Genomic DNA, 13,732 nt, shown 5'->3' on the forward strand with positions numbered 1-13,732 from the left:
TACTTTGATTAAATTAAATTTTTAAAACTACTAACAGCCTCATGATTTAATTTTAACTATTACAATTGTGTTAATCAGTAAACATTCACTAAGCATCTACAATGGCAGTCAGTTGACAAATATTTATTGTGTTTTATATATGCCAGGCACTGTTTAGCTCTAGAGATAAAAAGCAAGGTAAAAGGCATCCTCTGTTTCTTTGTTCCTTCCTCCTTTCCTTTATTCCCTCCCTTTCTTCTTCTCTCCCTCCCTCCCTCTCTTATCTTCTGTCTTAGAATTCTGGCAGAAGAGTGGTAAGGGCTAGGTAATTGGGGTTAAGGTACTTGCTAGAGGTGACACAGCTACAAAGTTTCTGAGGTCAAATTTGAACCCAGGTCCTTCTCTCCTGACTCCAGGCCTGGCTCTCTATCCACAGAGCTACCTAGCTACTCTAGCAGCTCCTATTTTCAAAGAGGTCACAGTCTAATTTGTAAGCACTATATAAACAATATGTACAAATAAGCTATGTTATAGGTGTCAAGTTGGAAAAACACAGAACCACTAAAGTAGTCAGAAAGACCAAATTTTTAATCAGGACAAGAGACAGTGCTCAATATTTGGCCACCACACAGAACCAGTGTCACAGTGTCTCTGGAAAAACTCACCTCCAAAGATGATTTAAGAGCAATAGAACTTGGGGTCTCATATACCTTTGGGGGAATAAAGGGCAGGGAAGTATGATTGATGAGCTTTACAATAGACGCTAGGAAATGAGGAGTCCAGGGCTGGATCATCAGGGAGAGGCTGATGCTTTACAATGGACACAAAAGGATTGATTCCAGTCAGGGCCTGGGCTATCTGGGAGAAGTCTCAAGATTTGATTATGTCTACTTAGTCCCACCTAAATGCAGTCACAAGTACTTTAAGATTTATTGTTCAGTCAGAGACAAGGTCAGTCAGGAACTTCCTTCCCCCAAGGCACCAGGTTCTCGAGGCACAGGGGCAAACTTGGGGTTCCAAAAATACAGTTGACATAGGATGAACTGGAAATAATCAACTATGTGCTAAGATATTTGCAGTTTGTTACTTAAGTATAGTGAGTGGTAGTAAGGAAAATTGGAATATGTGCAATGAAATAACTAATTCATATTTCTTTTCTATTGAATAGGAAAAAAACATGCATGATGAAGATTTAATATCCGGTGAAGAGCTATTGGAGTTGAGAAGGATTTTGAAAGTGATTTCAGCAGTCCCCAGAGGCTTGAATCCTCACATCAAGGAATTCATACATACAACTTTGTTATTGCAAGTGATACAGGTGAAAGCATAATTCATTTGGTTATGGGGGTGTCTTAGAAGAAGTATAATTCTATTTGGGTGATTGCTTTATTTATCTTTCCTTCTCAGTAAATCTAGCCAATTTTCCTCAACAGTAAAAGAGGGATAATAATAGCGCCCTCCTCTCAGGGTTGTTGGGAGGATCAAATGGGATCATATTTGTCAAACACTTAGCACAGTGCCTGGCATGTAGTAGGCATTGAATTACTTCTAGATCCAGGTGGGGTCAGTAATCTCTCCTGTCCCAAGGGCCCTTTTTAATCATTAGGCTTTTGTTATTTAGAAGATTTAAGTGGCCATCATTCTTCAGGGACCTTGTCTGAATGTGGTAGGTTAGCTAACAAAAGGGAAATTAGAAGGTCCAGCGTTCTGTTCCCAGTTCTACAAGTAAGTCCCTCTGTTAACATTTACCAATTTTTTTTCTCCTTCTTGGTTTGTTTCTTTACTTATAAGAGAGTGATTATAAATCCTTAAAGATGCTATGTTGTTAAGAATTAATAGTTGAAATTTCTTTGAGAAAATATATTTATGTTTATTAGATTTAATAAACATGAATGGCTAAAAAATATACTATTTTCCATTTTGTAAGTTGAAGTTTTCGATAATGTACTGTGCAGGAAGAGTCTATATGTCACATCTCAAAAGAACGTTTTTCTTCACCTTAAAGGAAATGTGCTGTTTTGTCTTTTGCACTAGTCACTTTAATTTAGAAGTGGAAAATGACCACTACTAGATTTATCTTAGAAATAGCACATGTGCCTTTCTTGTGAAACATTATGATGTTGCTGCTTTTTGTGAAACACTATTACTGACCCTTGCAAATGAAAAAAACAATAACAGAAGGTATTTTAGCGTGACTTTGTACGTGTTTCTATGCTCATGCCTCTAATCACTCTGATTGTGAAATCAAATGGGGATAATTTCCATCAATCCATTAAGTCTGTTGTTTCTAGAAAGAAATATCCACAGGACCAAAATCATAGTGTCACAATGTTGAGAAAGACTTTGGATTTTGAGTTTCACACCTTATTGGATGCCAATAAAATCATAAACTTTCTCTTTGCAATATAATCCAATGAATATTTATAAAGGTAGACAGTGTGCTAAGCAGTGGTGATACAGTTAGTAAGAAGAAAGTCATTGCTCTCAAAAAGTTTACAATGTATTGGAAGGAGACAGCACATAAAGGAATGTAGGAGAGGAGGAAAATTGGGAGGAGGGGGTAGCCTGATAATGTTCAGTGGAAATGAAACTAGCCAGAGCAGCAGATACTGACTTGGAGTGAACCTAAAAGATCCAGTTTCTGCCCTTGATAAAGGAAAGCATCAGGCAGAGTTTGGTACAGTCTTGCCCTTTATCCTGAGGGGGCAGGAGGCTGTATCAGCTAAGGCTCAAGTTGTTCCCATGGTGATCAGATTAGAGGTGATGGGCTTAGCCTGGAAGGGGCATCATGTACCCTGGAGTTGAAACAAGCTGAGCAGCAGAGGTGGAGTGGTTCCTTCCTGGAGTTTATTTTAGCCTCCCACTTAATCTCTACTCCAACGTTCCTCAGTCCTTATTTTGCTCTAGTCATTTTCTTTAATTTAGAAGTAGAAAAAGTGGTGGAACCTTGGACTTCAAACAACCTGGTTTTAAAGTTCTCTTGCTGGAAACTGACTTCTCTAAGCCTATGGGGCAGCATCTTGGTCTGCTGTTATGACTGACAACAGCCAAGCTCTAGAGTAGCTGGAAGTGAAGATAGAATCTAGCCGTATCCTTTTCCCTCCATTTAAATTTAGCACTTTGCCTATATTATGCTTGAATGAAATGATTATATAGATGAGCTAGTATTATAATTGGCTTCCCCCTCTTAATAAGTGGTTTATTATATTAACATTAAATAGCACCGAAAGCAATTAAACTTTCTAGCTATTTGCATTATTAAAACCAGAACATAAAATTTTCCTAGCAAATTGACCACCACTTCCTGTGTCCTCTTAAAGATTCTGTTTTGTCCATTTATCTGTACAAAACCCTCATAATTGTAGTTGATAAACACACTGTTCTTTTATTTCACATTTCGATTTATTTTATTTTTTAAAAAAGTTTAATTTTTAAAAATTCTTCCTTTTTTTGCTTAGCAGCAATGTCTCTCTTTCTTTTTCTTTCTTTCTTTCTTTCTTTCTTTCTTTCTTTCTTTCTTTCTTTCTTTCTTTCTTTCTTTCTTTCTTTCTTTCTTTCTTTCTTTCTTTCTTTCTTTCTTTCTTTCTTTCTTTCTTTCTTTCTTTCTTTCTTTCTTTCTTTCTTTCTTTCTTTCTTCCTTTCTTTCCTTTCTTTCCTTTCTTTCCTTCCTTCCTTCCTTCCTTTTCTTCCTTTTCTTCCTTTTCTTCCTTTTCTTCCTTTCTTTTTCTTAAAAGACTGGATCTCCCAATCCTGCTGCCAGGCTAGAGGTGTGTTCAGTAACATTACTGTTTAGCATGGGAGCTTTGACATGCTCCATTTCCAATTCAGAGTCCCCTCATCCTCCATCCTAGAGACTCATCAAATTCATGCCAAACCCAATGCGCAGACCTAATTGCATAGCTCAGAACACCTGAAATCACGAGAGAGGGGGAATCTGGGATTACAGGCTTAAGCCACCATTTCCAGCCACATTTTTTCTTTTTTTTAATCAATTGTTCACTTATTTTCAAATTGTCTCTTAGAAAGTTGAAGGGCATCTTATAAGTGTGGTTACTAGACCTTCTTGAACTACTGAACAAAAACTTATTTTTTTCTTAAACAAACTGGACATAACTATTTTTTTAAACCTTTCTTTACCTTACCTAGTTGGGGGTTAAGTGACTTGCCTTATGGTCACATAGCTAGGAAGTATCTGAAGCTAGATTTGAATCCAAGACCTTCTGCCTCTGGGCCTGACTTTCAATCCACTGAGCCTCCTCACTGCCCCCCTTAAATAACTTTTTCAGAGGATACTGAGCTATGTTCCATTTTAACTGGTCCTTGGAGAAAACTTCAGTAAAGAAGGATGCAACACTAATTAATGCTGGAGTTGGGGAGGAGAATATTTGCTATTTATAAATAGTTCCTCTTTTCTTGTTCAAGCTGATTTTGATCACCTTCCATCTCAGAATCAATACTAAATATCAGGTCTGAGGCAGAAGAGTGGTAAGGGCTAGACAAATGGATTAAGTGTCTTGCCCGGAGTCACATTGCTTGGAAGTGTCAGAGGCAGGATTTGAACCCAGGACATCCTGTCTCTAGGCCTGGCTCTCAGTCACTAAGCCACCGGGGCTGCCCTAAGATTGATTTTTAAAAATCAGAGGAAGCAACGCCTGCATGGCTCTCTTTTTGTTTCCCAGTGAGTGTCTGGTGAGATGAATGAACATTAGTCAGAGTAAAGGTCAGGTCACCCTGGACACTTATGGGCCAAAGGGTTATGTGTGATCACTTGGTTCGTAATCAAGACTATAAAGGCAACAAAACAATTTTCCTTTCAACCAGCAAAGGAGACAGAAATAGCCGTAAAGACCACATAGGGAGGTAGCCTGGAGATTGGTGTGTACGAGGAGGGGAAACAGAGGCACCAAGTGTAGACTGATTTCCATGAAGGGCGAGAGAAACGTGGAGGAATATCTCCTGGAAATGACAGGACGAGGGAGTTGTTTAAGATACAGAGATAGACGGGGGGGGGGGGGGGGGGGGTATAGTGGAGACAGTCCGCGGGGGGGGGGCATTGGGTCAGTGGGTCCCGTAGAAGAATGACAGCAAGGAGAGCAGCTCTCTTTTTTACCTTTCCTCAGACTAGAGTAATCGAGAAATGAATGAGCAGATGAAAGAAGGGGGCCTCAGACTCCTCTTTGTGGCCAGGTGCCTTATCTGAGAGGCCGAGAAGGCCTGTGCTGGGAGGCTTAAAGAGTGGACGGGTCTGGATCAGCTGCTGTCGAGAGGGAAGAATTTGGGGAATAAGAGCGTGTTTGCCATGCTCCAGTTGAATCAGGCGCTATCCATTGTCCTAGAACCAGTCTATCCAGTTTGGGGATGGTCCGACTTTATTCAGCAGCCTGTGAATGGCAGTGAAGGAGGCCGAGGGGGAGTCCCTCAGGGTGCGGGCTTGGCAAGGCCCAGCAGCTCTGGGACGGGGTGGGGCGGCCAGAGAACGCAAGGGAGTGGACGGCGGAGAGGCGAGTTGATTCATCAAAAGATTTAGTGAGGCTTCCTTACGGGTAGCTAGTGCGGCCCGTGGAAATTGACCCAGAGAGTAAACGGAGGTAGGGAAAAAGAACAGGGTCGGGAGCCGTGGGGCATAAGAAAAATGGAATAATTTAAAAATCATTTTTATATAAATATATAAAATATAAATATGTGTATATATATATAAATAAAAATATAAAAAATCCGAGTGAAGGAGTTGGCCGTTGTGGAGGAATCGGGATTTCAGAGTGTTTGAGGGAAAAGCAACGAGTCTGTCGAAGTCTCCAAGTATTCGGATGGAGCAGACGACTATGGAACCTCGTGCTGACTTCCTTGTGAAGTGAGGGATGATGTCAGGCTCATGGGCTTCTGCCTAACTGCAATTGGAAGAATGAGTGGAGCTTGGCTAGCTTTAGGGATTGGATACTTTTTGCCGATGGCTAGCACTCTTTGGCTTTCTCTGCCTGCTGAGGGTATGTCAGTCTCTTTCAAGGGCCATGAAGGAGCCTGAGCTTTCCTTCGTGACTCCTCTTGCAGGGGAGGTCCTGGCAGCCTTGAGCCTTGGGCTGGGTTCTTGAGCTAAAGGGCAGTTGTTGGAGATTCTGGTCCTGGAGAGGAGGGGTGTGGTGTCTGAGGCACAAGGGGGTGATGTGGATCCTGGAGATGAAAACTACAGCAAAAAAAGAGCCACAAAATATATTTAAAAAATAAGGGGGCCAATTCCAAGAGATTCAGGACAAAAAAAAGCTATCCACCACTATAGAATAGATGGAGTCTGAATGCAGACGGAAACCTATTCTTCACTTTATTTCTTCCATGAATTTTTCTCTAGTGTAGGCAATATGTGTCTTCTTTCACAAGACAAACATGGAAATATTGTATTGATGTGTAATCTTGAAAAATACAAATTATAATAAAAATAAAGTACATCCTCCAATCCTTCTATCTTTAATGGCTGATGACTGACTCTTGCAATTAATGCCATTAATTGTGCTTTGACTTTGTAACTAATTATTTGATGAGAGTACCGTGGGTGGGTGACAAGCATGTATTAAGTATGTATTTTGTGGCAAGTATCGTGGTAAATCCTTTGTGGATATTATTTCATTTAATATTCACAACAACCCTTTGAGGTAGGTGCTATTATAATCCCATTTTACAGTTGAGAAAATTGAGGCAGACAGAGGTTAAGTGATTTGTCTAGAGACACACAATTAATGAGGCTGTTAGGATGGGTTTGAACTCATGTCTTTGTGACTTTCTATCCACCTACCCACCCACTTGTCTCAGAAATTAGATGTAGATTACAAAATTATTGGGTTGGGATGTTGAATTTTAAATATTCTTATCTGAAAGTTTATAGTTTTCAATGCTCTCGAGGTGGAAATAGTACGATAAATATCACCAATGGGGAGGTTTTTCCCATTTTAAAAAATGTAGGCCATTGTAGTCTTAAAATGAGCAAGCTGATGTGGTGAACATAGCTTGAAAAAATTCAGTCATGTAGCATTACACATTTTCTAATTATGTAACTGCTTATTGATGCAGGAAATAAAACCATGTATCTTTCAGATATGGAATGTGAATGAGTTGCTTTTTCTGTAGAAAACACTAAAAATGAAATCTTTGGGAGAAAAGGATACACATGTTGAACTCTGGTGCTGTCCAGGAACTAGACAAGAAGTCAGTGGAATAGATTGCATCATAATGAGCTGGAACCAGATATATAGAGTGATCTGATGGTTGACAAACCGGAGTCTAAGACGCGGGAAAATATTCCTTATTCAATATAATCTGCTCCGAAAACTTGATGGTGCCTTGGCGAAGCCTGTGAGCAGACCCGTGAGGCACACTGTTCATGACAACAAATTGCAAATGGACCCGTCATCTAAATATTAAAAATAACCCTGCACCCTCCGTATGGATGGGATCGCGGCTCTGTGGCTTTCTTTCTAGGGTGCAATGTTTGTATTTTTCAGTAGAAGATAAAATTTATTTTAAAGAAATTGGTCAAGTATTCAGCACAGAAAATCACTCTTAAAAATTCTTCTGTTGTTACGCTGCAGTTCTGGTCACGACTGACTCTTCTGGAGCCCATAGGAGGTTTTCTTGGCAGAGATTTTAAAGTGGTTTGCCGTTTCCTTCTTTAACTCAGATCAAGAAACGGAGGCAAACAAAGTGAAATGACTCGCCCATACAACGAGTATCTGAGGCCTCCAAGGGACTGCTGATTCCAGACTGAGCACTGTATGCCCCATGGCGTTCCCTAGCTGCCCTCACGTTCCCTCCCTGCGTAGTCACAGTTCTTTGTAGACCATTGTTTGTCTCTTACCGTCTATGTCAAAATCGCTACTGTGTTTTGTTCCAAGGTAGAAGAGAAGTCAGGGTCGGGCAGTGACCCAGCTAGGAAGCTTCGCACCCAGCACCTCCCCTTCGTAGGCCTGGCTCTCCTTCCGCCGAGCTGCTGAGCTCTTGCGTGCACCCCGCGCCGCAAGGACAGCCTGGAAGGCTGAGCTTTAGACCGTGGCTAGGCCGGAAAGCAGGCACCCTGGAGGTGGTGCAAGCACTGCTCGTGCATTGGGGCGCTCTCCAGAGAGCACCTTCAGATACAGCTCTGCACAGACCCGAGGCCGGCCCTGCCGCTGGCTTCACCCTGTCCGTGCCGCTTTCTCCACAGGACGGCGGCGCAGTGGACGGTCTCCAGGTGTGGCAGGCGGTGTCCGGCCTCTCTCTGGAGGCGCTCATCACACAGCTGGACACGACGCTGGAGAAGATTCAGGCTGCCCACTGGAACGTAAGTCTCTTCTGGACTCGCCGGGGGCCAGACGGCCTTCTCCGCCCGGGGGGGGGGGGTGGGGAGGGCCCAGGGGCGCCCCCGCTTGCCTCCTCTCCCACCTTCTTGCTCTGCTCTTTGGCTCCCTCCGATGGGGCTCCAGGGGGAGCTGGACTCCCTGAACCCCTTCATTCGGCAGACATTTTATTAGTCAGCGGCTGCCTCTGGAGGAGCGTTCTAGGGCCTGGCGGGCATCCAGAGGCTGGCCGCTGTTACAAGGGAATCACTTTAAAAGACTGATATATATAAATTTAAGGTCGCCAAGGAATCAGCTATGTAATTCCTAAATGAAAAACTCAAGTCAGCCGTCAGCCTTTTTCGGAGTTTAATTACAATAGGAGTAAGAAAGGAATTAGAGATATAGAGAGAGAGAGAGAAAGGGGAGAGAAGGGAATAGGGCTTAAATACCCCTTCTGTTTAGGCTGGGCCAAAAGGCCCAAGCCCTTAGATAGCTGGGGCAAAGAAAAGAGATCAGTCCCTATTACTCCCGTGACCAAAATGGAGAAACAGTCTCAGAGGCCCCCACCTTCAGCTTCCTTCAGAGCAAGCTTCCCCAGCGCCCAGGAACCACCCCGACCAAAAAAATCCAACCCCCTCTTCCAGTCTCCAGACCCTCCTATCTTTCAGGACACCATCCAAGTTGCCTCCCCTCAGTCCTCACATCTACCAATCACTCTTCATCAATTTCCCTGTCAATGGAGGCTCTCACTTAACCCAGGACCGCCCAGAGGTTTCTGGCTTTTGCACATGTCTGTTGAAGGTCATATTTTTCAAATGATTAAATCTTTACTCCTTTGCTACAGCCCTTTCTAAATCCTGTTAACTTGAGTATGGTAGAGATTTAGAAATAATTAAATTTTGATCTAGGCTGCAGCCCTTACTCAATCCTTTAAGGACTGAATAGGGTGGAGTATCTCCATTGTATCAATTCTAAAATCAATCAAGACTCAAAGAAATTCCTGTTCTATGCTTAAGCATAGGTCAAAGTCCTTTCCATTGTTCAGCAAAGGGTCTCTGTCCTAAAGTAATCTTAAGAAGGGAAGAGAAGGAACCTCCCATGCCAATGGAGTTCCCATTCCAATAGACTATCAGTAAGAAATTTTCCAAGTGTGAAATATCCCAGTGGTGAAATTTTCAACAATTATAAGTCTAAGGAAATTTGAGGTTTACACTGCCCCGCTAGGGCAAGGATGCCCCGGAGTGATGCCATCTGCCAGGGCCCACGGGGGCTCGTCAGAGACTAGAGGCAGCTGCCCTGGGCAGGGACTCCATAGGAAATGCTAGGGCATCGCCCGGGGCCCCTAAGTTACGTGACCTGTTCATGGTCCTCCATCTGGTGACGGAGGCGGGATCTGAACCCAGGGCTTCCTCTGGGCAGCTAGGTAGCGAAGTGGGTGGCTCTGGAGTCAGGAAGGAGGAGTTCCCGTTGGGCTTGGGACATGCATGGGGCGACTCTGGCCGAGTCACTGGATCCTGTGTCCCCGTCTGTCAAATGGGGGGATTGCAGGAGATCGCCTCGGAGGTCCCTCTGCCTCCAGCCCCTTGGTTGACGGGCTGGGCTACGGCAGGAGTCGTCCTCCTTATCCTGAGAAGGGAAGGACGCAGCCCTGGGCTGCCCTGGGAGGGAGGCTGGCCGGGTATGGACCCGCCCTTACCGAGTACTCTAAGGTGGGCCGGCCCCCTGGAAGGGGGGCTGCGGCCTGGGATTCGATGGGGCAGGCCTAAGCAGGCAGAGGTGCAGAGGCCAGGCCGTTTCAGCGGGCGTTGGGCCTGCCTCTGCTGGCAGGAGAGGCCTCCCAGGCCAGGGGAACCATGAAGCAAACTCCCGCAGCCACACCACCGGCAGGGGCCAGGCAAGGAGGCTGAGACAATGGCCGGCCCAGGGCCAGCCCCAGGTTCGTGTGACCTTTGGTCCGCAGGCCTGGGGAGGGCCCGGATACCACCCGCGGGAGTCCCAGAACCTCGGGGGAAGCATTAGCAATAGTCTGTCACGTGACGTCAGCTGTCCATTGCAGCTTTGACAGTTTCGTGGTTGGCTTAGACCGCAATCCACAGAAAGCTTCAGGCAGGAGGTGGCCCCTCGCTGGGCTTCCTGCCTGGGGAGAGGCAGGACTCCATCCGGCGAATCCAGGAAGGGAGGACTCTTTGGAATGCTGTGAGCAAAGGCATTAAGGTGGGAAAGAACAGGGCATGTGGAGGCGACTCGAAACACAGTCCACTCAATAGAGATCCATTAGAAAATGTATATTTTAAAGTTCCATGCAAATGATTAAATACATTGCAGTAAAAAAAGAAAACGTAGCTGATGAATGCAAAACATCAATAAAATTATTATTCTTTAAAATTGGAAAGAACCAAAGAGCTCATCAATCCAATACCTGCTAGGAGCGGGGAATGAATTCTTTTTAAAACCCTTATCTTCTCTCTTAGAATCAATACTGAACATGGGTTCCAAGGTAGAAGAGAAATAAGGGCCAGGCGATGGAAGTTCAGTGACTTACTCAGGGTCACACAGCTAGGAAGTCTCTGGGGCCAAGTTTGAACCTAGAACCTCCTATCTCTAGTCTTAACTGTCCACGGAGTCCCCTAGCTGCCCTGGAGGAACAATTTTGAAAGAGGAATATCCCCTGCACATTTGAGATTCTTAAATTTTAATTATAGAGCAAACATGACTCCATTTCTTGTCCTAAATGAAAGAAATAGCACTTTTATAGAACAGGGTGAGCTAAGTAGACTTTATTGTATCATGGAGTTACTTGCTAAAAGGTATGAACCTTGTTTAAAGCGGAGAGATTTCAGAAGGGGAGATAGTTTAAATGACAAACAAACCATTCATGGGTTTAGAGTTATAATGATTAAACCTCATTGGTATTCCTTTTTAATTTTTTTTCTATTTCTAGTGAATGTTTTGTTTCAAGACTTTTGACTCTTCTACTTTGCATAAATATCATTTTCTCCACCCCCAGGTCAAGTTGTCAAATGCATCTCAAGTGGTATTTTATTAATTCTCTGCAGTAATTAATGGTTGACAATCATTTTTACTGCATAAATTATGGGTTGACAGTTCTTAGCTATTTCTCAGTCTAAAGAGCTTAAATAAATTTCATAAATCTCAGGAAATTATCTTTTAAAAATCTTTTTTTTTTTATTTTTAGGGACATCAATTAAATATGGGTTATTATCTGACATTACTATTTATATATGGATTAGCACTCATTGAAAGGGGGACAAAGCAGGTATGTATCATCTGACCTATAGAAACATGTAAATATCCTTTGCCATTTATTCACTTATTTTTAGCTGCTTTGGAAAATGGAACTGCTGATTTTTAAAATGTTTTTAAAAATTGGAACTATTCGATGACTCTTCTATCATATGCTTCTAAATCTGAACATCCAGAACCAGTAACTGTGATTATGAAAGTAAAACAAATAATGGGAAGCAATTTACACTGGCTAATTATCCCGCTTATTCTAAGCTTGGCTTGTGTTTATATTCAAATGTGACATTTTAAACTCTTTAATGTCTAATTTTAAGTGAAACTGAAAGTCATTGATACATCTAGATCATATGTTAGGATTATATCTTGATGTTTTAATGTTGAGGTTTAATTGCTCTGAGACTCAGTTTCTTCATCTTTTAAATAAGAAGATAAGACCACTGCAGTATCTTGCTTTAGAAGTCTATGATTCTATTTTTCTGGTTCTTCATTATTTTCTCCTGTCTTTCTTCAATTATCTAAGGCATCAGATAGAGACTTTTAAAAAAAAACCATCTATTTGTGTCTATTTTGTACTGTATTAATATAAATCTGACTTATTAGTGACCTGTAGTAATTTATCTTGCCTAAATTAGCCCTTTCTTCCAGAATAAAGAATTTGAACATAATACCAATTTGCAAAAGACCTGGGATTTCTTAAATATGGTTTGAGGACTCCCTCCACCAGTGCAGGTCTATAACCTGCCCACAATTTAGTAGATTAACCCACGGGAGTTGTTTGAGGCACATAAATCTCAAGTGCTTTGTCCAAGGTACATGAGAGGTAGGCAGGGTTTGAACATCCCAGTTCTACCTGGCACTGTACCCCATGCCACACTGCCTCTATGGAACACTAGTTAATATTTGAAATGATGTGTGTATGAATTTAAATATTTATATGTATGTATTTATTTTTTAACCCCTCATCTTCCATCTTAGAATCAGTATTGTGTATTGGTTCCAAGGCAGAAAAGCACTTAGGGCTAGGCAATGGGGTTAAATGACTTGCCCAGGGTCACACACCTAAGAATTATCTGAAGTTTGATTAAAATCCAGGACCTCCTGTCTACACTTGGCTCTCAATCCACTAGCTATCCCCCAGAATATATACTATTTAACTAAATATTGTATAGCATTATGTTTTTTCACTTTTCCTTCGTGCCAGGACCAAATTCTAAAATTATGGAGGAAGGGTGGTGAGGTGGATAGGGCACTAGATTTGAGGACCCAGGATCACATGGAGAAAGTCTCTAACCCTCTCCAGCCTCAGTTTCCCTTTCCAGAAAGTGAGGGATTCCAACTAGATGAACAGTAAGGTCTAAAGCTGCTATTTCTCCCAATGCAACTTACCTTTTATTGTCACATCAGATTTCATGAGTTACTGCTTAAGTTGGGGAGCATCTCTCCTGTCGTTTTATAAATAGTGATGCTGTCTTTCCTGCCACCCACCCCGGTGTCGGTCTAACCCTGCTGAGTAAAGTGACACGCTCCCCAGGGACGTCACACAGTGCTTTGATCAGGAATGACAAACCTAATGTGCTGAGTAAAATGTGCCAGTTTTCAGAGCAGTGGCTGTTGCCACTTGAAATTTTTGTTGTAGCTATTTATTTTTTAAACACTTACCTTCTGTCCTAGTGACAAATTCTTTAGGCAGAAGGGCGAAGGCTAGGCAGTTGGGGGTCAAGTGTCTTGCCTAGGGCACATGGCTGGGAAGTGTCCGAGGCTCCATTTGAACCCAGGACCTCTTGACTCTAAGCCTGGCGCTGTGTGCACTGTGCTCCCTAGCTACCCTGTGGTTCTTTACATTAAAATGCCATCTTATATTTTGCAACACAGGCTAAAGAGAAGTGGGGATACCACTAGTAGTAGCTGATTGCAGAAAACACAATAAATGAATGAAATAAATTTTTTCTAGACTGCCACATTTCCTGTAGCCTTTCATTTCAGCTAGATCTGCTTTTTTATTCTTGCAGGATTATTCTAAAGCTAGAAGTAAATTTATGACCATGAAAATGGAAATTCAGAAGAAAGAAGATTGTAGAAATTTTTTATCTTTAGTTTATTTTGGGTGTGGTTTACTGCTAGGCACTCAAAAAAGGTAAGAATTCTAATTAATGAGTACTTTTTTGTTGGAGCATTATTAATGTGGT

General features: G+C 42.4%; 1 protein-coding gene across 3 annotated transcripts in view; it reads left to right on the forward strand.

Moving 5' to 3' along the window:
• The window catches only part of DZIP3 (DAZ interacting zinc finger protein 3), a 138,875-nt gene that overhangs the window by 48,733 nt on the left and 76,410 nt on the right, over positions 1 to 13,732 (forward strand). For all 3 annotated transcript variants that reach the window (XM_056793451.1, XM_007493636.3, XM_007493634.3), the window contains exons 3-6: positions 1,148 to 1,297; positions 8,168 to 8,284; positions 11,479 to 11,559; positions 13,556 to 13,680. In XM_056793451.1, coding sequence (XP_056649429.1) covers positions 1,148 to 1,297; positions 8,168 to 8,284; positions 11,479 to 11,559; positions 13,556 to 13,680 — 473 coding nt within the window. The remainder of the gene's footprint in view (positions 1 to 1,147; positions 1,298 to 8,167; positions 8,285 to 11,478; positions 11,560 to 13,555; positions 13,681 to 13,732) is intronic.

Source organism: Monodelphis domestica, chromosome 4, assembly GCF_027887165.1.
Source record: "Monodelphis domestica isolate mMonDom1 chromosome 4, mMonDom1.pri, whole genome shotgun sequence".
Lineage (NCBI taxonomy): Eukaryota > Metazoa > Chordata > Mammalia > Didelphimorphia > Didelphidae > Monodelphis > Monodelphis domestica.